At 42.3% G+C, this 26,340-nt stretch overlaps 1 protein-coding gene across 2 annotated transcripts in view; it reads right to left on the bottom strand.

Annotated features, from left to right (window-relative positions):
* The window catches only part of TULP4 (TUB like protein 4), a 236,896-nt gene that overhangs the window by 161,985 nt on the left and 48,571 nt on the right, over positions 1-26,340 (bottom strand). Inside the window, exons 2-3 of one of the 2 annotated variants that reach the window (XM_085022441.1) lie at positions 8,272-8,689; positions 6,466-8,009 (exon numbers count right to left, since the gene is read on the bottom strand). The exons of the other annotated variant lie outside the window; for it this stretch is intronic. Of the exons in view, the coding sequence (XP_084878567.1) occupies positions 6,466-6,717 (252 nt within the window). The 5' untranslated portion in view covers positions 6,718-8,009; positions 8,272-8,689. The remainder of the gene's footprint in view (positions 1-6,465; positions 8,010-8,271; positions 8,690-26,340) is intronic. 2 annotated transcript variants of the gene reach the window in all.

The following is a 26,340-nucleotide window of genomic DNA, read 5'->3' on the forward strand; positions in this document are numbered from 1 at the left end:
CCAGCACAGACCATGAGAAGTAGGAGCCGGAAAGGCGGAAAGGTAAGGAGAGAAGCAGGAGAGCCCGGTGTCCCGGAAAGCAAGAGAAAATAACGTTTCCATCCCACCGAATACGCCCGAGGCAGCAAGGGCAACAAGCTGACCTCTGGGCTTACAGAGTGAGGCCCCTGGGAACACGGCCACGCCAGCAGAGCGGTGGGAAAGAAGCCCACCGAAGCGGGCCTACACGTTGAAGGAAAATCCATGGATGACATTATAAGCAGGAGGAGGTGAGGAAATTAAGACCAGAATAGACAACCTTCCAGGAAGTTTTACCAACTCACACAAGCAGATACCTGTAACAAAGCGTTGCTAGTGCAAGCACAGACGTCTGCTCAGTGCTTGGGGTGGGGGCGGGGAGTGTGGGGGGCAGGGGGACAGAGACATCTTCTCAGAGAAGTAACCAGATCCAAGAACCCAAGTGAGACCATGCCTACAGGAGATGTGTCCCTGTAATGAAACTAATCCCACCAAACACGCATGAATGACTGTCTTACGTGAAGAAAATCTGGTTAAATAAATAATCCGTTGAGTTCCCGTCCTGACTCAGTGGAACTAAATGTGACTAGTATCCGCGAGGAAGCATGCAGGCCTCGCTCAGTGGGTTAAGGATCTGGAATTGCTGTGAGCTCTGCTGTAGGTCACAGACTCGGCTCCAATCTGGCGTTGCTGTAGCTGTGGTGTAGGCCGGCAGCTGTAGCTCTGATTCAACCCCTAGCCTGGGAACCTCCACATACCACGGGCATAGCCCTAGAAAAGACAAAAAAAAAAAAAAAAAAAAGACAAAAAGATAAATAAATAATTGGTGATGAACTTGCATGACATCGATAATAACCATTAAGAAATTGTTTTCAAGAAGAAAAACATTCCCAGGTTTTCGGCTGAGAAATCAGCAGCTTCCTCCATCTGATGTCTGCAGTCTAGTTATCCCATGGCCAGAAACTGAGTAAAATCTTGCACCAGTTCCTTGCTCGAGTTTTTAAGGGTGTATCAGGGCGGGGGCAAGGAGACTCTGGTCCTTGCGTGGAAGGGCAGTAAAGTTAAGGTAACTAAGCAATGGTCAGAGATGAGTTAAATGTCATCCTGCCTGGAAATGAAAAAAGATAGAACTCTTCAAAGATTGCTTTTCATGATTCCCTTAAAGGAAGATAATCATTCACTGGAAATCCTTGCGGCTAGTTAAGTTTTGAAATTCAGAGCTTTTGAAATTTCAGGTTCTGAAAACAGCAGATACCATCAACATGTAATACCCCCAGCAGGGTCTGGGCAGCGCCCAACAATACGACATAAATATTTCTGCCGCTGACGTGATGGGATGACGACAAATAACCTCACACCAGTTGAGGTCTCACCTGTAAATTAGTTGCGCAAAATTTTTCCATTTTTGGAGTCCCTGGCTTTCACCGCTGTGGATAAGGGACTGAGGACTTACACAGACGCCGCATCATGCTGAAGGGGAATGGCAGAGCTCCAGGATCAAATTCCAGCTCTCCTCCAAGCCTAGGCAAGCTATTTAACATCCATAAGCCTTAGCTTTCTGACCTGAAAAATGGGAAGAATGGTAGCTACCCCTAAGTCTGCTGTGAAAACAACATGAGGTGCTCAGGATGGAAGGCGCCTGGTACCACTTCTGGTGCTTGGCCATCCCAGCTGGCTGGTGACTCTTCCAGTTTTAGCACCAACAGTGCCACATGCTGGGAAACAGGAAAGCTGCTCACTCTACTTGGCAGGGACTCAGTAGACAGGAACTATTCTAACATTAAGAATAGAGATTAAGGAGTTCCCGTCGTGGCGCAGTGGTTAACGAATCCAACTAGGAACCATGAGGTTGTGGGTTCGGTCCCTGCCCTTGCTCAGTGGGTTAACGATCCGGCGTTGCCGTGAGCTGTTGTGTAGGTCGCAGACGTGGCTCTGGCGTAGGCTGGTGGCTGCAGCTCCGATTCGACCCCTAGCCTGGGAACCTCCATATGCTGCAGGTGCGGCCCAAAGAAATAGCAAAAAAAGACAAAAAAAAAAAAAAAAAAAAAAATAGAGATTAAGAGTTTCCACTGTGGAGTAGCAGAAAACGAATCCAACTCGGAACCATGAGGTTGTGGGTTCGATCCCTGACCTCACTCAGTGGGTTAAGGATCTGGTGTTGCCGTGATATATATTATGTTGCTTATACATATTGTGTTGCTTATATATATGAAGATATATATAGATATATATATATATATCTGAATCACTTTGCAGTACACCAGAAACACAACACTGTAAATCAATTTATACTTCAATTTTTTTAAAAAAGAAATTAAAAGTAAAAATACAAGGAGTTCCCGTTGTGGTGCAGTGCAAACCCGACTAGTATCCATGAGGATGCAGGTTCAATCCCCAGATCTGGTGTTGCTTTGGCTGCGGTGTAGGCTGGGAGCTACAGCTCCGATTCAATCCGATTCAACCCCTAGCCTGGGAACTTTCATATGCTGCAGGTGCGGCCCCCCCAAAAAAAGTAAAAATACAAAATGAAACAGTTTCAGCAGTGAACTATCCATACCACTGGCAACTATAATCACCTCTTCTGTGACAGGCAGAATTCTAGAACAGCACCCCCATATGGTCCCCTCATGGGGAGTGTGGATGGGTCTGACCTAATCAGGTGAGGCTTTTCTCAAAGATAGAAAGTCAGAGAGATTCAAAGCTACAGCAGATGCTCTCCTGCTGGCCTTTAAGAAGCAAACCACCATGCTGATGCTGTGGAGCGGGCCACAGAGCAGGAGCAGTGGGTGGCCTCGAGGAGCTGAGGGCCTCAGGCCTACGCTGCAAGGAACTGATTTCTGCCAACAATTTGAATGTGCCTGAAAGGTACCCCCAAGCCTCAGATGAGCTCACAGTCCATGCTTCCCAGGCCTGTATGGCTCCTTGCGGAGGACACTGCCAGGATTCAGACCCACAGAAACGTGAGATAAGTGGCTGTTGTTTGCAAAGGTTTTCTCCCATTCTGTGGACTGTCTTCTCGTTTTTCGCTTTTGTTTTTTTTTCAATGGTTTTCTTTGCTGTGTGAAAGCTTTTAAGTTTAATTAGGTCCCATTGGTTTATTTCTGGTTTTATTTTCATGATTCTAAGAGGTGGATCAAATAAGATACTGCTACGATTTACGTCAAAGAGTGTTCTGCCTACGTTTTCCTCTAGGAGTCTTATAGTATCTGGCCTTACGTTTAGGTCTTTAATCCATTTTGAGTTTATTTTTGTGTGTGGTGTTAGAGAGTGATCTAATTTCATTCTTTTACATGTAGCTGTCCAGTTGCTCCAGCACTGCTTATTAAAGAGACTGCCTTTCCTCCACTGCATATTCTTGCCTCTTTTGTCATAGATTAGTTGACCGCAGGTGCTTGGGTTTAATTCTGGGCTTTCTATCCTGTTTCACTGATCTATATTTCTGTTTCTGTGCCACTAACATACTGTTTTGATGACTGTGGCTTTGTTGTTTAGACTGAAGTCAGGGAGCCTGATTCTTCCAGTTCGATTTTTCTTTTTCAACATTGCTTTGGCTATTCAAGGTCTTTTGTATTGTAACTGATAAGGGATTAAGCTCCAAAATACACAAACATCTCATGAATCTTTATATCCAAAAAACTAAAAAAAAAAATCAAAAAATGGGCAGAAGCTCTAAATTGACATTTCTCCAAAGAAAACAGAGATGGCCACAAAATACATGAAAAGCTGCTCAGCATCACTAATTATTAGAGAAATGCAAGTCAAAACTATAATGAAGCATCACCTCACACCAGTCAGAACGGCCATCATCAAAAAAGTCTACAAACAGTATCAAAAACTGGCACAACATTTTAAATCATCTATACGCCAATAATTTTTTTTTTAATATACTAACAATAAATGCTGGAGAGAGTGTGGAGAAAAGGAAACCCTCTGTTGGTGGGAATGTAATTTGCTGCAACTACTGTGGAAACCGTATGGAAGTTCCTTAAAAAACTAAATATAGAACCATCATGATCCAGCAACCCCACTCCTAGGCAAGTCTCCAGAGAAAACCATGACTCGAAAAGACACATAAATCCCAATGTTCCCTGAAGCACTATTTACAATAGCAAAGACATGGAAGCAACCTAAATGTCCATCAACAGAGAAATAGATAAAGAAGACATGGAACATATATAGAATGGAATATTATTCAGCCCTAAAAAAGAATGAAATCATGCCATTTGCAGCAACATGAATGGACCCAGAGATTATCCTACTGAGTGAAGTAAGTCAGACAGAGAAAGACAAATATCAAATGATATCACTTACATGTGGAATCTAATATAAAATGATACAAAAGAACTTATTTATAAAACAGAAACAAACTCACAGACTTCAAAACCAATCTTATGGTTACCAAAGGTGACACCATTAGGGGCAGGGAAGAATTGGGAGGCTGGGAATAACATATTCACACTACTATATAAAACAGATGACTAATGAGAATCTACTGTATAGCACAGGAAAAGCTACCCAATAACCTATATGGGAAAAAAAGAACAGATATATTTAAATGCATAACTGATTCACTCTGCCATACACCTGAAACTATTACAACATGGTAGGTCAAGTATACTCCAATAAAATTTTAACAAAAGAAAAAAGAAGTGGCAGTTGTATGTCACTAAATCCATGGTAACTGGTTACACAGCATTAGAAAAATACATCTTTTAAGAGAGCACCCAGTTCAAAATTACAAGAGTATGTGTGTGTGCGTGTGCGTGTGTGTGCAGTAGTAGTAGTAGTAGATAGAAGTATTTGTAATCTATGGCATTCCCGTTGTGGCACAGTGGGTTAAGAATCTGCCTATAGTGGCTCGGATTACTGCAGAGGCACCAGTTCGTTCCCTGGCCTGGCAGGCACTGTGAATTAAAGGGTCCAGCATAGTGAGTTAGAAGGATCCAGCTGTGGCTCGGTTTCAATCCCTGGCCTGCCATATGGAACTACTATATGCTGTGGGTAGAGCCATAAAAGAAAAAAAAAAAAGCATTTGTAATTTGTAAACCACAACTTCTTGCCCAAAACTGCCTTTTTTATATGAAAAATTCTAATCCAAAAGAAGTTTCTTACACCACTGAAACTTTTCATACATTGCAAACTATTTCTAGCACTTGCTACTAAGCCTAAACACAGGCCTACTCTACACCCAGAAACTCTATCAGGAAAGCACAGATCCACAAGAAGGCACTCAAATGCTCAGAGCAGGTTTCACCAAAAGAGCCAGGAACTGGAAGCAATCCAAACACCCACCAACAGAAGAGTGGGGAAACTGTGGTGTCTTCCTTTTGTGGAAAACTAACATCAACCTAAAAGAACAAACTCAGAGCACACACCACAGAGACGAATCTCACAGACATACCGTTGAGTGAAAGAAGCCAGACCCAAAGAGAGTCAAAAGAATGATTCCACTTACATCCAGGTCAAGCACAGGCACAAATGATCTGTGGTGACCGCGAAGCCTGGGGCACCTCTCAGTGGCGGCAGGGCCTGGGGAGGGGCAGAGGCACCTGTGACTGGTCCTGGAAATTGTCTCCATCCTGAGCCGGTGTAGGTTACACCGGGGACTGCGTATGGAAATAATCACTGAGATACACGCTTACGGTTAACGCACGTTGCTAGATGCTACCCTTCAAAGACACTCTGCCCCTTTACACAGCCCTTCCAAAACCAGAACGACGACTTAAGGTGGACTCCTCATGAGAAACCAGTCCGCAGTGAAGCATGACACGGCTAACGCGCCACAAAAGTACACCTCTTCGTTGAATCACACTGTTCGCTAAGTGTGGGTTGAAGGAATTTCAAAGACAATGGCCACGCTTATGTTTCAGAAGCCCAGAAGAATCCATATGCATGTATACACAGCATGATATCTCCAACAGATGTGGAAAACCATGGCTCTTGTCCAATTAATTACCTTTCACCTCTATCCAATTAACTCCTTTGTACAAGAAACACAAGCTCGGTGCTAAACCACGACACGGCACGCGGGTGTCAACCAAGCACAACACACCTCCAGGTCTGCACCGCCATCTGACACGGCGTGCCTCACTCATATGGACGCTGGGTGACCATAAAGGCTCAGGACATGACAGGCAGGTTAGGATCATCCCAGCCCACCTCACACCTGGTCAGAAAGCCGCCCTGGCATCCCTGCCAGGGGGCAGCCTCCCAGTGCAGAGAAAGGAGAATGCGGAATGCTGGAGAGAGGGCTCGCTCAGAGGCAGACACAGGCCACCAGGAACTGTGTCTCCCACTGGAAGACAGAAGACAGCGCTCACAGTTTGACAAGTCCCACTTGGCATCAAGTCGGAGAAATTGAAGCAAAGTAAGTTTTGAGTCTATGGCGGGGGCGGGGGAACAGACGGGACTCTAACACCACTGGAAGCGAAAGAGAAGCCGGCTCACCTCACTGTTGTGGCCCCGCAGGTTGAAGTTGATTCTCTGCGGAGTGTTCCTGTCCCGGCGGCAGTGGCTGGAGGTGAAGGTCACCCCGACGACACCCCGCCCGTTGCCCGTGGCCAGCCAGCCCTCCTCGTAGTAGCGCCTCCGGCACACGGGCTTCTCCTTCTCGCTCTTGGGGACACGGCCCTTCCAGGACAGGCAGAGGATGTTGGAGTCGCTGCAGAGGATGGGCCCATGCTCCACTGCCGCATACATACTTTTTTTGGAAGAACCGTTTTACTTAAAAAAAGTAATGCTAAATGCCGAAAAAGTTAAACCAATTCCTTTCATTGACGTGTTTTATTTCTGTGGTTGGCTTGCGCTGTGTTCCCAGACCCCCTTTAATTAAGACTGACCTGGTTCTGATTAGAAGGTCAGTATTTTATAAAGATCCAACAAATGCATAGTGAAAAAATTCCTCTATAAAAGATGACGGCAGTCTGCTAAGAAAAGGTAATGCTTAAAAAAAATGTGGGGTCCATTTCTATTTTCAAGTCCTTAGAGGAAGAGCGGGCTGACCCTTTGGAGAAAGAGCATCATTAACCAGTGGTGATAAAGAAACTGAGTGTTCTTTTCACTCAACTTGGTTCTTCTCACTCAGCCTGAGATTCCAGTTTTGTAATGTGATTCCAGAGACAAAGGGTTGCAAATACATAGATTTCAAGTAACTTAAGGCTTTAAGAATCCCTCGAGCTGGAATTTTCTCTTCAAACATTCAGTTACAGAGACAGAACACTGGGGATCATCTTCCTTCCGAAGCTACCCTCTGGCTTATCTTCTCAATGAGACAAATTTCTGCTGCTAAAGCTGAAAAAGATTGCATAAAGGGGAGAAAAGGCACACAAACCGTGCAAACCAGAGTTTGTGCAGACAGCAGTCCAAATTTTAGGAGAAAAAGGGTCTCCCTTCCCCAATGTTCAGAACCAGAAACCTCCAGCTTGAAAGCCCAGCCTGGCTTCCTAGCAGGTGGCTGTGTCCCCAGGGAGGGCCCCTCTGCAGGCTGGTGCACCCCTTGGTTGCATAGGGGTGGGGGAGAAAGCCCCTGACCTCAGAAGAGCCCAAGAAGTCCCAGGGCTGGCCTCGGGCAAACCCGAACTCCTCCTGCAGACAAACGGCGCGGAGCCGGGTGACAGGCTGCGTCCTCTTTCTCCTCTCCTAGTCACCTCTCCCCCTTCTGCTCCTACAGACTACATACTTTTCCACCGAGAAGGAAAAAAAACTAATCTCAGAATTAGTCCATCAAGTCGTCCTCCTCTTACGTGCACGTCTTCCTGGATCAACAGGGAAGAGAATCCCTTAAAACTCGAACACAGGCAGGAGGGGAGGCGAGCTCTTCCCCACTGTCTCCCTGAAGAGCGACGCGCGGGGCTGATGGGCGCTTTGCTGTCGACCTTCGGGGACTGTCTCCAAACGTCACATGCACAGTCCAAAGGAGGAAGATTTACTTGAATGCGCCTTGATAATTATTTTGTAATCATCAGTTTCAATTGCTACCTTAAGCTATTGTCCTATAGATACAGGAAAGGAAAAGGGAAAATAATAAATTAAAATTTCTCAAATACAGTTAACTGAAGACAAAAAAAAAAAAAAAAAAAAAAAAAAAAGGCAAAGGAATCAGTTCATTGTTCACACTTGTCCCATCACACCCTAACTGGCTTTCCTTCAGTCAGAACCACATGGTGAGTCACTTTTTAGTCCAGAATTTTTATGTTTGTCCAAATCACCAGACCCACTGAAAAATAAAGTGCAAAAAACACTTCACGCTCCCACCTGCAAGGCTTGAAATCACACTTTTCCCTCAGTCACCTTCTCACTTAATTCCTTCTTTAAACTGGAGAGGTATTTTTGAGGCTCGATCTGTGCAAGTTTTTTTTTCTTCTTTTTGCAAACTTTCTTTACCCGTGAAGACCATATGGAAAACTGGCCATTAGTGATGTGTTTTTCTCCCCGGGCTCCTGAGCCCAGTGGTGTCAAGTTGCTCCATCTGATTCTTAGATTAATTTTCATCAGTTGTACACAACTCTTCAAGTGCGCACAAGAATAAGCCCGTCTTCTCGAGTAAGTATGGAAAGGTTTTAAATACACACAGACATACACTCTTCAATTGGCACACAAAACGTCTGTTTTCCCAGTCATTTCAGGAACTATCGGACTAATCACAGCTTGAAGGCCCTGGAGTCTTACAAATCTGTAAAACAAAACAGGATAAAAAAAAAAAAGAACTTTAAAATACTAAAGAATAAAGGTTCTAACACACCTTTATTCATTAACACATGAACATAACATAATAAAAAAAAATAATCACTGTAACTGAAATGAGAGATCCATCTGGACACTTCCACGCATCAAATGGAGCTACTGACGGGTAAAATTTAAACAGTCAACCTGCAGAGGACACGTAGCCTAAGGGGTCTGAATGCCACGGACCATTTACTACGTCTGCCAGGAGCCACGAATACTGAAGGAAGGAGTTCCTGTCATGGCTCAGGAGTTAACGAATCCGACTAGGAACCATGAGGTTACAGGTTCGATCCCTGGCCTCGCTCAGTGGGTTGAGGATCTGGCGCTGCCGTGAGCTGTGGTGTAGGTCGCAGGTGCGGCTCAGATCATGCATTGCTGTGGCCGTGGTGGAGGCTGGCGGCTACAGCTCCAAATCGACCCCTAGCCTGGGAACTTCCATATGCCACAGGTGTGGCCTTAGAAAAGACCAAAAAAAAACTAACACCGTGCTTTCCTAAGACATTGAGCCCTGAAAGAGAACTTAGCTTCCAGAGGCTGTCACCCTAAGCTAAGCAGGAATCCTTATAAAAGAGACAGAAGAGGCTCAGACAAGTTCTCTGAACTGATGTTTTCAGCCTCAGTGAAAGATATTCCCTGAAGACCCAAGGCAGCAGAGGCCTTTAAAACTCTCCATCTGTAATTGCTGGCGGGTCACAGAGCACAGCACCGCTGTCTTCCTGGTTTTGAAGTCGTCTACCAGTAGCAAAGTCCAGGAGAACCCATCTCAGATGAGTCACAGTGCATGTACTTTTACATGTCTAAAATCACAACAACGAAATGCTCTCAAGAAGCACCTGTCCCTGAGGGGAAAAAGTGAAAACAAATGCTGCAAACTTCAAATTCTTAAAAAAAATTCAAACTCTTCCACGTTCTTCCTTGTAAAGGTCTACCACCGCGGTATAACACTCCTTTAGTCCTGAAGACACAAGGGACTGAAGACACAGGGGACAGCACACAGAGGGGAAGCACAAGCAACTTCTCAAGACCAGGAAACACACACAGCATCTGAACTATGTAAGAACGTAATCCGAGGTGACTGAAGCATCCACGTTAGAGGGGACACTGTAAACTACCGGTCCCCTGACATCCTCCCAGGGGGTCCGCAACGTCACAATTACGTTCAGAATAACACGAAGACATTATTTGCCTTCTTCACTGTGCTGACAATCCTATCAATGGAGCCAAGGCAGCAGTGGGTCAAAGTGCCAGCTCTGTGACACAAATCAAGGCCCTGGCACCAGCCAGTACCCGTGCTCATCAGATTTTTTGTAACTCCAGCTTCTCTAAACAATGACAATGTTCTTTTTTTCTTTTGTCTTTTTAGGGCCGCACCCATGGCATATGGAGGTTCCCAGGCTAGGGCTCAAATCACAGCTATAGCTGCTGGCCTGCACCACAGCCACAGCAACTCGGGATCTGAGCCATGTCTGTGACCTACACCACAGCTCAGGGCAACTCCAGATCCTTAACCCACTGAGCAAGGCCAGGTATCGAATCCGTGTCTTCATGGATACTAGTCAAGTTCATTACCACTGAGCCACGACAGAAACTCCAACAATGTTCTTAATGCAGCAGTAAAAATTATTAATTTATTAAGTCTCGCCCCTTCAGTACATAGCTGTTAAATATTCTGTTTCAAACACTAAGTTCACACAGAGCTTTTCTGCTGACTACTCTAGCAGAGAGGTAATCCCGAGAAAAGGCACTCATACTACAGTTTAAGTTCCTGAGGAAATTGCTTTTTTTCATGAAACGCCATGTTTACTGGAAAGAATGAATGAATGACAAATTATGGGTCATTCAGGCTTGGGTCTTTGGCAGACAAATTTTCTCCAACATGAACAAAGTGAGCTGTCAGTTTAAAAAAGCAAACAACCGAGGGTATTTGCTGCCAATGAGAAAAGGAGAGCTTTCAAGTTAGAGCTAGAATAGTGGGGAAACAAGGATCTCTCACTATGAGTTTGAGAGCTCCCCATTCTGCACAGGACTGGAGGTGATATTCATAAATGTGAATTTTGATAGTACAGTTCATATTTCAGAGTGTGTCACAATATTTGGAAGAGTCACATAATGTGCGGAAGCAGTATTTTTCAAACAACCAACAAACAATGATACAAATTATGCTTGACAGATTGCAGAGTTACTGTTTAACGAGCATAGAACATCTCCATACCATCTCCTAACTCTCCATACCTTCCAGTTCCAACGGCAAACTGGGAGTGCCAGGATTTGGGAAAGTACAACTTAGGGACAGAATGGTGCATCATTAAGAAAAGAAAATTCTGCACTAACTATAGACATTCCTGGATTAATCAACCAACAAATCTCAACGGAGCACCACCAGTCATGCAGGAGGCCCTGTGCTGCACTCCGCCTCTCTCGTCCCCAGTTAGACATTCCATTTTCTAACTAGAGTTATTTCACTACAGGTTATTCTGTTTTAAATGACTCCAACTTTCCACCAATATGGTTAACATTTGCTATTACAGGGAATTTGTTTTATTTTTTAAAGCACCTGAATTAAGGTTAAAGGTCTGAGATAAATTTGGAAAGGGAGTTCTCCACCGGCGTAGGTTAAGCATCTGGCCCTGTCAGTGCAGTGGCCGGGGTCGATGCTGTGGTGTGGGTTTGATCTCTGGCCTGGGAACTTAAGGATGCCCCTAGTGAGGCCAAAATTTTAAAAAAAAAAATAAGTTTGGGAAGATATTTTCCACGTAAACGAATTTGACAGAAATCTATTCATCAAGTTATAAGAATGCAACCATTCTGGAAAACAGTTGGTATTAGATAGAACCTCGGAAGCTGTGACTTTGCTCTACACAGCAATTCCTCTCCTGCACATGTGCCCTGGACGCATCCTTCGAACCCCAGTGGATAAACACAGGCATTTGTGGCAGCAGCAGCATTTACATTAGTCAAAAACTGAAACCAACCTAGATGGATCACATGAGGTATACTTAAACAACAGAATTCTATACGGCAAGGTAAAGGGACCCGGCCCAGATGGAGGTGGGTGAATTTTACAAGCACACTGTTGAGCAAGGGGATCTGATGAAAGAAAACTTAAAATACGAATTCATTTATATAAGGTTCAAAGACAAGCCAAACTAACCTATCAGCTAAGGCTGCATACCTAGTAAGTACAACTAACCTTTGAAAGGCAAGGAAAATATACCATAAAGCAGATAGTGGTCACCTGAACCAGGAGGGGGTTAGAAATTACTGGGGAAGGGCACACGGGGTTGCCGGAGTGCTGGCAACAGCCCATATATTCCATGTCTTGGATCTGGGAGGCAGCTACGGGGTGTTCACTCCGTAATTATTCTGTACTGCCTCTCTGTCTGGCATATTCTTCTACAATCAACAGGTTACACACACTGTGAATTGTATCAGGCACCTATATCCTCTGATGTTTTTAGATTTTTTTTTTTTTTTTGGTCTTTTGTCTTTTTAGGGCTGCACCCACAGCAAAGGGAGGTTCCCAGGCTAGGGGTCCAATCCAAGCTACAGCTGCCGGCCAACACCACAGCCACACAGCAACACCCAATCCGAGCCACATCTGTGACCTACACCACAGCTCATGGCAATGCTGGATCCTTAGTCCACTGAGCAAGGCCAGGGATCAAACCTGCAGCCTCATGGCTCCTAGTTGGATTCTTTTCTGCTGTGCCACGACAGGAACTTCTTTAGATAATTTAAATCAATTATTAAGAAAGGTTTTTTAAAGAGTTCTCACAGTGGCACAGTGGGTTAAGAATCCAACTGCAGCTGCTCAGGTTGCTGCAGAGACACGGGTTCAATTCCCAGCCTGGGGCAGTGGGTTAAAAAACTCAGCATAGATCGCAGCTACAGTGTAGGTTGCAGCTGTGGCTTGGATTCAATCCCTGGCCCAGGAACTTCCATATGCCATGCATTCAGCCATAAAATTAAGAAGAAGAAAAAAAAACCTTACTGAGTACTCTCTCCATCTAGAAAAATCCCAATAAAGTATCAAAAATGCTATTTTAATCAAGCTAAGAAAGTATCCACAAAGAAAACCCATATTAACAGTAACAAATCCAAATATCAGAAAATTTTAGAATAAAGTTCTCTTTCTAAAGCATAAAAATTTAAGACAGCAGTTAAGCAGAAGACTGAGATGAGAAGGAAAAAGGAGATTTGGGAAGGTTACTAGATGTCATTAGGTGAATGCAAAACAGGAAGAAAATCACGGCACAGGAACTTTTGAATAAAATATTCCAAACACTCTAAAGTTTAATAAGCTTTTGATTTTTATCCTTGTTTAGGGGTTGGAGAGAAGAAAAGGAAAGAAAAATGAGTTTTCTGATTGGTGATGTAAATTAAACACATCCCAATTTCTACTGCCTGGATGGCAACGCTGCGGCCTGGCTATCTGCCGTCCTGAATTAGGTCCTACTGCAGGGCGGAGGGCAGTGGGCTTCTCCCCATACTTGGGGCTCACCGGCTGCTTTCCTTCCTACCTTTCTTAACTAAAGTAACTACAGCGACCTGCCTCTAATTACAGTCACGCCTTTCCCTGGGGAGTTGTCCACCAGCCAGAAATATCATTCCAACTGGCTCCTGATGAGTTTCAATAGCTGCCGAGAGGCTAGTTCAAATGTGCCTTCCAAGACTACCTTTAAAGGCAGGGACACTCTCAGAAGGGCCTAGAGAGTATTATGCTTAGTGAAATAAGTCAGAAAAAGACAAATAGTGTGTGTTATCACTTACATGTGGAATCTAAAAAATAAAACAAGTGAATGTATATAATGAAACAGAGAGACTCACAGATACAGAAAACAAACGACTGGTTACCAAAGGCGAGAGGGAAGGAGGAGGGGCAAGACAGGGCGAGGGGATTAAGAGGTACAAACTACTAGGTATAAAATAGATAAGCCATAAAGATATAATGTACAGCACAGGGAAATATACAGCCATTATTTCATAATAACTTTATATGGAATAAAACCTATGAAAATATTGAACCATTATGCTGTACACCTTAAACTGATATAGTATTATAAAACAACTATGCTTCACTTTTTTTAAAAAAATCAATGTCAAAGAGCCTAAGAGGTGGACGAGGGGGAGGGGGTGGGGGGACACTCAGCAATCATTTGTCACTTGGCTACTACCTCCATACGCAAGCAAACAACTACACACATGAAAATTTTACAACAGCACTGCAAAGATAACGGAGTTTAATAATGATTTAATATATTTAATTGCATTATTCTCTAGCACTTAATTTCCCAAACATGCTGGTGAGATAATAGCTGCAGACAGGTATGCATGATTCTGCCCAGGCTTATTCAAAAGATGCGATCTTACCACAGCTGTGCCAGTGTCAAATCATCTTCCTGTTGACTGTGTATTAGAGATGTATTCCACAGAAAACCTGTCTTATCCAGTGCAGCACCAGCTCCTTTAGATATGCACATGGTGCAAGGAAATGCTGCCCAGACTCAGATGGCAAGGGTCTTTTCTGCTAGCCTGGTAGGGCTATTTTTCGGTGTAATTCATCATACCTCCTAAACCACAAACACCTGAACTCCAATGTTTATCTCGCCTGCAGTGCCAGCCAGCACCGCACATAATGAAGTGTTCAATACAGTATTAAGCATAGCTCAGAGCTCCAAATGGCCTATGGTTAATGACACTCTATTATATATTTGACAGCTGCTGAGAGAGTATATCTGAAATACTGTCACCACAAAAAAGACACGCTAATTATAAGAAGCGATGGGGGTGTGAAGTAACCCGAGCATGGCACTCATTCTGCAACATCTGTGAATCAAATCATCGCTGTTCACCTCAAACTTACATAATGTTACATGTCACTTCTATTTCATAATGTTGGAAGAAAAAATAAACTCAGGAAAAAAAGGGGGGAGAAAGGGCACAGGGAAATTTTTGGGAGTTATGGAACTGCTCCATGTTTTGATGTGGTGGTGGTTACACAACTGCTTATATTTCTCAAAATGCACAGAACTGTATACTGAAAGGAGTGAATCTACTGCATGAAAATTATTTAATCTTTTTTAATTTTTACTATAGCTGATTTACAATGTTCTGTCAATTTCTGCTGTACCCAGTTAAAACATATATATTCTTTTTCTCATATCATCTTCCATCATGTTCCACCACAAGTGACTGGATATAGTTCCCTGTGCTTGTTTCTTAATTTTTAAAAGTCGTGTCTGGAACACAGTAAACGCTCCACTGTGGTAGTGATTTTTATTAATGTTGCTGTTGCTGTGTACCAGGCACTAAGCTGGGTGCTAAAAAGACAGCTGTGAGCAAGCAGACATATGGCCCTACCTTCCTCATAGCCGACAGTCCAGGAATGAAGATTAGGTATTAATCAAATGATTACGGCTATGACAAAGGCCACACAGAAGTGCGTGATGTTCTGAAAGCCCCGATATGAAAGAAGAGTGGGTGTGAAATCCCTGATGGAAGGGATGGTGGAGGCGAGGGCAGATGCCAAGCAAATGGGCAAGTATACCAAGAGCACTGCAGAAGGGAACACAGCCTTCTGAGGACACGCAAAAGGATGCTACTAAAAGAACTGTTTCCACACAGCACCACAATGAGCCATCACCTCACTCATTCAGATGGTTACATATAAAAAATGTTGGCAAGGATGCGGAGAAACTGGAACCCTTACATACTGCTGACAGCACTGCAAAATGGTATAAGCCACTGTGAAAGACAGTATGGCGTTTCCTCAAAAAACAAAAAAAAACAAAAAAACCCACAACCATATGATCCAGCAATTTCACTTCTGGGTATATACCCAAAAGAACTGAAAGGATCTTGAAGAGATGTTTGCACACCCGTGTTCGCAGCAACATTATTTACAATAAGAGGCGGAAGCAACACAAGTGTCCACCATCCGATGAATAAATAAACAAAACGTGGTAAGTACATACATAGGCGTATTATTTGGCCTTAAAAGGGAAAGAAATTCTGACACACACGAAAACATGGATGAACCTTGAGAACATTACACTAAGTGAAGGAAGCCAGTCACAAGAACACACAGGCTGTGAGACTCCGCTTACCTGAGGTCTCTAGAGCAGTCAAGTTCACAGACAAGGAAAGTAGAGGAGTGACTGCCTAGATTGCGGGGAGGGAGGAATGGGGAGTCCTGCTTTAACGGACAGAGTTTGAGTTCTGCACAGTGAAGACGGTCTGGAGAGTGGCTGCACAGCAGCATGATCACACCCAGCGTGACAGTACTCTGCCCTTAGAAACGGTTAAGATGCTGCGATTCATGTTACACATTGTTCACGATAAAAAACAAAAAAACCAAAGCCTACGTTCACACACACACACACACACACACACACACACGGCTGAGACGTGGGCACAGGTCCACGGCACACTTCCCCTCACGCCACACCTTACCACCACAGTACTAAAGACCTATTTACAGCAGTTCCTTTTAACCAATACGTCATGTCCAGCTAAATGCAGGATGTACTGAAAGGCAGAAAACACAGTTTGAAGAGACAGGGCAAGCACCATAATCAGACTCAGAAAGAACAGAGATGTTGGAATTAGACCAGGAACTTAAAAGGACTGTGATTAATATGCTAAGAGCTCTAATGCAAAAAGTAGACAGAATGAAGGAACAGATAGGCAATGTGAGCAGAGAGATGGAAAATCTAAGAAAGAACCAAAAAGAAATACTGGAGATCAAAAAACACTGTAACAAAAAGGAAAAATGACTTTGATGGACTTTTTTTTTTTTTTTTTTTTTTAATGGCCACACCTGCAGCACATGGAAGTTCCTGGGCCAGGGACTGAACCCAAGCTGCAGCTGCAACCTACACATCACAGCTGTGGCAATTCCAGATCCTTTATTTAACCCACCACACCAGGCTGGGGAACAAACCTGCACCTTCACAGTGACCTGACCCATTGCAGTCAGATTCTTGGACAGAGGACATGGTTGAAGGAAGAATCTTTGACCTTGAAGCTATCTCAGTAAAAACCTCCAAAACTGAAAAGCAAACAAACAAAAAAAAAGACTGAAAAAAAAAAAAAAAAAAACAAGAACTGGGAAAACTACCAAAGTATAACACATATGGAATAGGATGGCAAAAGAAGAAAGAGAGAAAGGAAGAGAAGAAATATTTGAAACATTAATGACTGATTTTCTGCCAAATTACTCTCAGACACCAAAGCAGACATGCAGGAAGCTCACAGAACACCAAGCAAAATCAATTCCAAAGAAACCACACTTAGGCATCAATTTCAAACTACAGAAAATCAAATATAAAGAAAAAATCCTGAATGGAGCAGGAGGGGTGCAATACCTTAAATATAGAGGAGGAAAGAGAAGAATTACATCTAACTTCTCAGAAACCATGCAAAAGCAGGAAAAGAATGGAGTGAAATATTTAAACTGTTAGGAAAATATTACTAAGAATTCTGTACCCTGTAAAGCTATTTCTCAAAAATGAAAAATAAAGACTTTCTCAGATGAAGAAAAACTGAAGAAATCTGCCAACAGTAAACATACCTTAAAAGAAATGTTTAAAGAAGTCCTCTCAAGAGAAGGAAAATGGTACAGGTCAGAAACTCAGATCAACAAAAGGAGCGGAAGAGCATCAAAGAGGAGTAAGTGAAAGTAAAATAAAAACTTTTATTTTTCTTATCCTTAATCTAACAGATAAATGTTTGTTCAAAATAATAATACCAACGATGTATTCAGTGATGTGTGTATGCCTGGACACACGTACGCTTATGTGTGCTCACTTCTAGGTGGGATCAATGATGGCAATGATGTAAGAAACAGGAGCGAGGAATTAGGATTATTTTGTTACCATGAGGTACTCACGCAATCTGTGAAGCAGTAGGTTATTCTACAGTGGACTTGGATTAGCTGTAAATAAACATGGCAAACTCTAGGGCAACTATTAAAAAAGCGAAAAAGAAGTATAACTGACATTCTAAGAGGGGAGAGAAAAATGTAATTATAAAATGCCTGATTAAAAACCACACAAGGCAGGAGTGTGCCAAGACCACCGCAGAAGGGAACACAGCGGTGTTGGCGCAGGGGAAACGAATCCAACTAGGATCCATGAGGATGTGGGTTCGATCCCCGGCCTTGCTCAGTGGGTCAGGGATCAGGCATTGCCGTGAGCTGCGGTGTAGGTCGCAGACATGGCTTGGACCTGGCCTTGCTATGGCTGTGGCGTAGGCCAGCAGCTGTAGCTCCAATTCAACCCCTAGCCTGGGAACCTCCATATGCCACAGGTACAGCCCTAAAAAAAAAAAATTAATTGATTAAATTTTTGAAAATTAAAAAATAAAAACCACAGAAGGCAGAAAAAGAGTGAAAAACCAAGAAAAACAAAGGATCAAAACAACAATAATAAATATGGTAGAGCCATTTGCAGAAACATGGATGGAACTAGAGTCTCTCATCCTAAGTGAAGTAAGTCAGAAAGAGAAAGACAAATACCACATGATATCACTTATATCTGGACTCTAACAAACGGCACAAACCAACCTTTTCACAGAAAAGAAACTCATGGACTCAGAGAACAGATTCGTGGTTGCCAGAGGGGAGTGGGAAGAAGCAGGATGCACTGGGAATTTGGGGTTAACAGATGCAAAATATTGCCTCTGGAATGGATAAGCAATGAGATCCTGCTGCATAACACTGGGAACTATATCTAGTCACTTATGATGGAGTATATAATGTGAGAAAAAGAATGTATATGTGTATGTGTGACTGGGACACCTTACCTTACAGTAGAAAATTGACAGAACACTGTATATATTTCCAGCTATTATAGAAAAGATAAAAATCATTTTATAGGAGTTCCCGCCATTGCTCAGTGGTTAACAAATCTGACTAGGAACCATGAGGTTGCAAGTTCGGTCCCTGGCCTCTCTCACTGGGTTAAGGATCTGGTGTTGCCGTGAGCTGTGGTGTAGGTTGCAGACATGGCTCAGATCTGGCGTTGCTGTGGCTCTGGCGTAGGCCAGCGGCTACAGCTCCGATTAGACCCCTAGCCTGGGAACCTCCATGTGCCGTGGGTGTGGCCCTAGGAAATGCAAAAAAGACCAAAAAAACCAATCATTTTATAAATAAATAAATAAATATGGTAGACATTAACCCAACTATGCCAATAGTCACTGTGACTGTCAGTGGTCTAAAAGCACCAAATCAAAGACCAGGATTGCCAGAGTGGATCAAACAAGACCCACTATGACGCCTAAAAGAAACCCACGTTAAATATAAAGACACATATAGAATAAAAGCTAAATGGATTGAGAAAGATACACCATGCTAACACAAATAAAAAGAAAGTGGGAGTACCTATATTAATTTCATACAGGAGTTCCCGTCGTGGTACAGTGGAAACAAATCCCACTAGGAACCATGAGGTTGCAGATTCGATCCCTGGCCTCGCTCAGTGGGTTAAGGATCCAACGTTGCCATGAGCTGTGGTGTAGGTCACAGACACAGCTCGGATCTGGCATTGCTGTGGCTGTGGTGTAGGCTGGCAGCTATAGCTGTGTGTAGGCTGGCAGCTATAGCTGTGATTTGAGCCCTAGCCTGGGAACCTCCACATGCCGCAGGTGCAACCCTATAAAGACAAAAAAGACAAAAAAAAAAAAAATTTCATACAGAGTAGACTTCAGAACAAGGCAAGTTATCAGGGATATCTAAGGGCACAATAGATAGGTCAATTCCCTAAGAAGACATAATACTCCTTAATGTGTATGTACCTAACAACAGAGCATCAAATTACATGAGGCAAAATGTGAGACACTCCAAGGAAAAAGAGATGAATCCACTATTACAGACGGAGTCTTCGACACCCTTCCACTAGAAATGGATGGCTCCAAAAGGCAGAAAATCAGTAAGGACATAGTTGAACTCACCAGATTAGGAAGGAAGAAATAAAATAATTAGTTAAATGTTTAAAGGATTGAAAGAGCAAGCAATAAGATGTACCCAAAGTGACCAGAGAGAGCCAAATACAAGTTTCAGAAAAAAAAAAAAAAAAAGAAAGAAAAAAAAAAGCCTAATCACTAAAACAGAACCAACAAATGAGACATCAGCCAAAAAAGAAATTAATGAACTGGAACTAACGGCTCAAGAAATGTACCATGAAGGCTTCAGTAGCACAGAGGGACAAGGAGATATTAAATATAAAGGCAAGATTAAGTGAAAAGGAGGACAGCTCTAAGTGGAATTCCAAAAGGACAGAAAAGAGAAAATGGAAAAGAAATATATGAAGACAGCATGACAGAATTTGCCAGAACAAATGAAAGATCTACAGATACAGGAAGCACTACCTACACACATAGACACACACACACACCAAGCAAGATAAATAAAAGAGAAATCCATATCTGAGCACATTTTAGCAAAACAGAGAGAAAAGCCAAAGAGCAGCCAAAAATAAAAGACAGGGACTTACAGAGGATTGACAGACTGAGGACAGATGTCTCAACAGCAACAATGGCCTTCAAAGCACTGAGAAAAAATATGGAATTATATTCTGAATATATAACAGAGAATTTATATCCAGAAAAAACTGTCTTTTAAGAATTAAGAGTTAAATAATGAGGCCAACATCACCCTGATACCAAAACCAGACAAAGACTCCACAAAAAAAGAAAACTACAGGCCAATTTCACTGATGAACATTGATGCAAAAATCCTCAACAAAATACTAGCAAACTGCATCCAACAATACATTAAAAGGATTGGACATCATGATCTAGTGGGATTTATCCTAGGATGCAAGGGCTCTTCAATATCCACAAATCCATCAGTGTGATACACCACATTAACAAACTGAAGAATATAAACCATATGATCCTCTCAGCAGATGTGGAAAAAGCCTTTGACAAAATCCAACACCCATTTCTGATAAAAACCCTTCAGAAGGTGGGCATAGCAGGAACCTACCTCAACATGATAAAGGCCATATATGACAAACCCACAGCGAACATCATTCCCAATGGTGAAAAGCTGAAAGAATTCCCGCTGAGATCAGGAACAAGACAAGGATGTCCGCTCTCCCCACTACTCTTCAACATAGTTTTGGAAGTCCTAGCCACAGCAATCAGAGAAGTAAAAGAAATAAAAGGAATCCAAATTGGACAAGAAGAAATAAAACTATCACTATTTGCAGATGACATGATACTGTACCTAGAGAATCCTAAAGACTCCATCAGAAAACTGTTAGAGCTCATCCATGAATTTGGCAAAGTCACAGGATACAAAATTAATACACAGAAATTGACGCCATTTCTATACACTAACAATGAAAGAGCAGAAAAAGAAGTTGGAGAAGCAATCCCGTTTACCATCACATCCAAAATAATAAAATACCTAGGAGTAAACCTACCTAAAGAGACAAAAGACCTGTACTCTGAAAACTGTAAGACACTGATGAAAGAAATCAAAAAAAAGACACAAATAGATGGAAAGATATACCATGCTCATGGATTGGAAGAGTTAATATTATCAAAATGACTATACTACCTAAGGCAATCTACAGATTCAATGCAATCCCTATCAAATTACCAAGGACATTTTTCACAGAACTTGAACAAAAATTTTTTTTGTCTTTTTTTTTTTTTGCTATTTCTTTGGGCCACTCCCTTGGCATATGGAGGTTCCCAGGCTAGGGGTTGAATCGGAGCTGTAGCCACCGGCCTACGCCAGAGCCACAGCAACGCTGGATCCGAGCCGCGTCTGTGACCTACACCACAGCTCATGGCAACGCCGGATTGTTAACCCCCTGAGCAAGGGCAGGGACCGAACCCACAACCTCATGGTTCCTAGTCAGATTCATTAACCACTGCACCACAACGGGAACTCCTGAACAAAATATTTTAAAGTTTGTTTGTTAGTACAAAAGACCCAGAATAGCCTAAGACATCCTGAAAAAGAAAAATGGAACTGGAGGAATCAGGCTCCCAGACTTCAGACTATACTACAAAGCAACAGTCATCAAAACCATATGGTACTGGCACAAAGACAGAAATATAGATCAGTGGAACAGGGTAGAAAGCCCAGAACTAAACCCATGCACCTACAGCCAACTGATCTATGACAAAGGAGGCAAGAATATACAATGGAGAAAACACAGCTTGTTCAGTAAGTGGTGCTGGGAAAACTGGACCGCCACATGGCAAAGAATGAAATGAGAACACTCCCTCACACCATACACAAAAATAAACTCGAAATGGATTAAAGACATAGATATAAGACCAGACACTATCAAACTCCTAGAGGAAAACATAGGCTAAAACACTCTCCGACATAAATCATAGCAGCATCTTCTCAGATCCACCTCTTAGAGGAATGACAATAAAAACAAAAATTAACAAATGGGACTTAAGGAAACTTCAAAGTTTCTGCACAGCAAAGGAAACCCTAAACAAAACGAAAAGACACCCCACAGAATGGGAGAAACTCTTTGCAAATGGATCGACTGACAAGGGATTCATCTCCAAACTTTATAAACACCTCCTACCGCTCAATACCAAAAAAACAAATGACCCCATCGAAAAATGGGCAGAAGATCTAAACAGACAATTCTCCAAGGAAGACATACGGATGGCCAAAAAGCACATGAAAAGATGTTCAACATCACTATTAGAGAAATGCAAATCAAAACCATGATGAGGTACCACCTTACACCAACCAGAATGGCCATCATCAAAAAGTCTACAAATAAGGGAGTTCCCGTCGTGGCGCAGTGGTTAACGAATCTGACTAGGAACCATGAGGTTGCGGGTTCGATCCCTGCCCTTGCTCAGTGGGTTAAAGGATCTGGCGTTGCCGTGAGCTGTGGTGTGGGTTGCAGACGCGGCTCGGATCCCGCGTTGCTGTGGCTCTGGCGTAGGCCGGTGGCTACAGCTCCGATTCAACCCCTAGCCTGGGAACCTCCATATGCCGCGGGAGTGGCCCAAGAAATAGCAACAATAACAACAACAACAAAAAAGACAAAAGACAAAAGACAAAAAAAAAAAAAAAAAAAAAAAAAAAAGTCTACAAATAAGAAGTGCTGGAGAGGGTGTGGAGAAAAAGGAACCCTGTTACACTCTTGCTGGGATTGGGAGTTGGTGCAACCACTGTGGAAAGCAGTATGGAGATTCCTCAGAAAACTAAACATAGAACTGCCATTTGATCCAGCAGTCCCACTCCTGGGCATCTATCCAGAGGAAACCACGACTCGCAAAGACACACGTACTCCGGTGTTCACTGCAGCACTATTTGCAATAGCCAAGACATGGAAACAACCTAAACGTCCATTGATGGAGGAATGGATCAAGAAGATGTGGTACATACACACAATGCAATATTACTCAGCCATTAAAAGGGCATTTGCAGCAACATGGACAGACCTAGAAATTATCGTGCTAAGGTGAAGTCAGCCATACAATGAGACAGCAACATCAAATGCTTTCACTGACATGTGGAATCTGAAAAAAGGACAGACTGAACTTCTTTGAAGAACAGATGCTGACTCTGCTGACTCACAAACATTGAAAAACTTATGGTCTCTGAAGGAGACAGTTTGGGGGGTGGGGGGATGTGCTTGGGTTATGGGATGGAAATCCTGTGAATGATCATTATACAACTACAGACGGGATAAATTCATCTGAGTAATAAAAAAAAGAATTAAGAGTTAAATAATAAAACATTTAAAAAGGGACCAAAGCTAAATTTTAAAACCAACTGACGTCACAAAATAACTTCTAAAGAATATTCTTCAAATAGAAGAATGACTCGAAGGAAAGTCTGAGATAGAAGAAGATGAAAAAAAAAAAGAAATTGTTAAACATGTGGTTAAAATTAAATTATGTCTTTCAGGAGTTCCCATCGTGGCTCAGTGGTTGACGAATCTGACTGGGAACCATGAGGTTGCAGGTTCAATCCCTGGCCTTGCTCAGTGGGTTAAAGATCTGGCGTTGCCATGAGCTGTGGTGTAGGCCAGCGGCTATAGCTCCAATTCGACCCCTGGCCTGGGAACCTCCATATGCCTCAGGTGTGGCCCTAGAAAAGACCAAAAAAAAAAAAAAAAAAAAAAAAAAGGACGGGGTGAGGATGGATTCAAATCAAAAAAAGAAAGGCGTTCCCGTCATGGCTTAGTGGATTGAATCTGACTAGTATTCATGAGGACACACAGGTTCAAGCACTGGCCTCGCTCAGTGGGTCGGGATCCAGCATTACCGTGAGCTGTGGGGTAGGTCGAAGGTGCAGCTCGGATTCCGAGTTGCTGTGGCTATGTCACAGGCCCCTAGCCTTGGAACTTCCATATGCCAAGGGTGCAGCCCTAAAAGAAAGAAAGAAAAATAAAGAGAGTATCACATTATACTAAAGGAAAAAATAATAAACTGCTTTCACAAAAGACATACTAAAACCTAAGATCAAGTTAAGAAAGAAAATAAAAGGATTTTAAAAAGAAGATATGCTATGTATATAGAAACAAAAAGAAAGCTGGGGTTACTCTATAAATACCAAATGGAATACATTTTAAGACAAAAGTAGTTAACATGGAAGAAGAGAGCTAGCCACACAGTGATAAATAGTCCTATTTACCTGGCATATGTCACAACTCCAACAGGATAAAACACATAATGGAATTACCTTGAAATATATAAAGCAAAAACTGATGGGGAGAAACTAGTTATCCACCATCAAAACAGAAGAGTTCAATCAGCTCCCTCAGTTACTCACAGACCGAGTGCATGGGATGGGGGGAGTACATATTTTGAAGATACTAACATTACAATGAACAAACTTCATCTTCAAGAACATATACAGAATCTAATATCCTACCTACTCAGAGAATGCATATTCTTCTCAAGCACAAAGAACATTAGCTAAAATTTGCCATGTAAAGTGAGTCTCAACATATTTCAAAGTATCAGAGATTATATGACTACAAAGCTATTAAGTCAAAAGCAGTTACACAAACATAATAAAAATATACGCTGGAAAATTTTAAACAATCACATTTCTAAATAACTTATAAAACAAAGAAAATTTATAATGGAAAGTGTAAAATACTGAATGAGACTTAAAAATAGTACATACAAAACTCAAAATACTACAGAAAAAGCAGTGCTTTACAGGAAACATTTCCTTAAATGCTTATAAAAGAAGAAATGTTATAAATTAAGGAAATAAATGTTCAATTAAAAAGTACAATATAAACCAAAAGATAGTAAGGAGATAATAAAGTTAAAAACAAATTCATAAAAGAAAAAAAGTAACATTAGAGAGGCTAAACAAAGCCAACTGTTGACCCTTTTAAAAAAGTAAGCAAAGATACATCCCTCTGGAAAAAAGATGGAGAAAAGAGAAGCACTAATAATAAACTGGGAATGGACACGGAGGTTAAACTACAGATACGGCGAAGATTAAAAAGATAAAAGGATACCATCAACAACTGAATGCTTAAAAACTTGAGAACCTATGAAATGGTCAAATTCCTAGAAAACCTAATTTAACCAAACTAAAGAAGAAAATGAAGTCTAGACTGTGCCACAAACATCAAAGAAAATGACTCAGTAGTTTAAAATCTTCCCACAAAGCAAACATGCAGTCCAGAGGGTTTACAGGTAAGTTCCAAGGACATTCAAGGGACAGACCACTCCAGCATTTCACAAACTCGTTCAGAAAAAAGAAAAAGTAGCAACACCCACAACTAATTCTACGAGGATATTATACTTTGATATTTTTATACCAGAGTATAAAAATTAAAAAATTAAAGGCAATATTACTCATGAATAGAGCATCGGCAAATCCAGTATCATATGCAGAAAATACTGGTTCACCCCAGGAATGATATTTACCACGCCTGACCCCATTCACTGCCTAGAGACCCCCTCCTCAGCCTGGCACCCAGGGCCCTTCACAGGATGACCCGTGCCCCTGCCGTACAGCCTGTCTTCTACCTCTGTCCTCTGTAAAAGAGTATGCTCCTTTCAAAGGACACGTTTCTGCTTGTATACAAGGCCCAAGCTTATCTCACTGATTACAGAGCTCATCCCAAAACCCCCAGTTTCTAGCCATCTTTCCTGATGCATCTTCAAAACTACCCACCGCCCACCACACACATCCTCGCCAGCTTCTCTCCACTGAGTGTGGATTTCTTTCATCGTCATAGCACACTTTTCTACTTTCTTAGGCTGCTCATTCAATGCCCTACCACATTATAGGTATATGAACCCCTCCATCCCCCCGACAGCTCGGGAGACTTTCAAATGCCTGTTCATCAAGACATCTTACACAGTGTAGATACCTAATACATACCTAATATATAGGTATTCAATAAATGTATGTGCAAGTGAATAAAAGCACTTTTATTTGTACATGGTGTTAAAAATCCTTTCCCCTAAAAACCAATGACCCTGCGTATGAATAAAAACGCTTTCCCAAGTATGTTACAAACTGTACTCTTTTACAGGCCAGTAAACTATGGGAAGTCTTTCTACTGCCACGGGCAGAGATAAACAGACTCTTGCACACAGAACTCTGGTCACAAACAGCTAGACAGA

This window comes from Sus scrofa, chromosome 1, assembly GCF_054392235.1.
Source record: "Sus scrofa isolate SSC_HxYL_T2T_F1_AM1 chromosome 1, Sscrofa_HxYL_maternal_Yorkshire_Landrace_v2.0, whole genome shotgun sequence".
Taxonomy (NCBI): Eukaryota; Metazoa; Chordata; class Mammalia; order Artiodactyla; family Suidae; genus Sus; species Sus scrofa.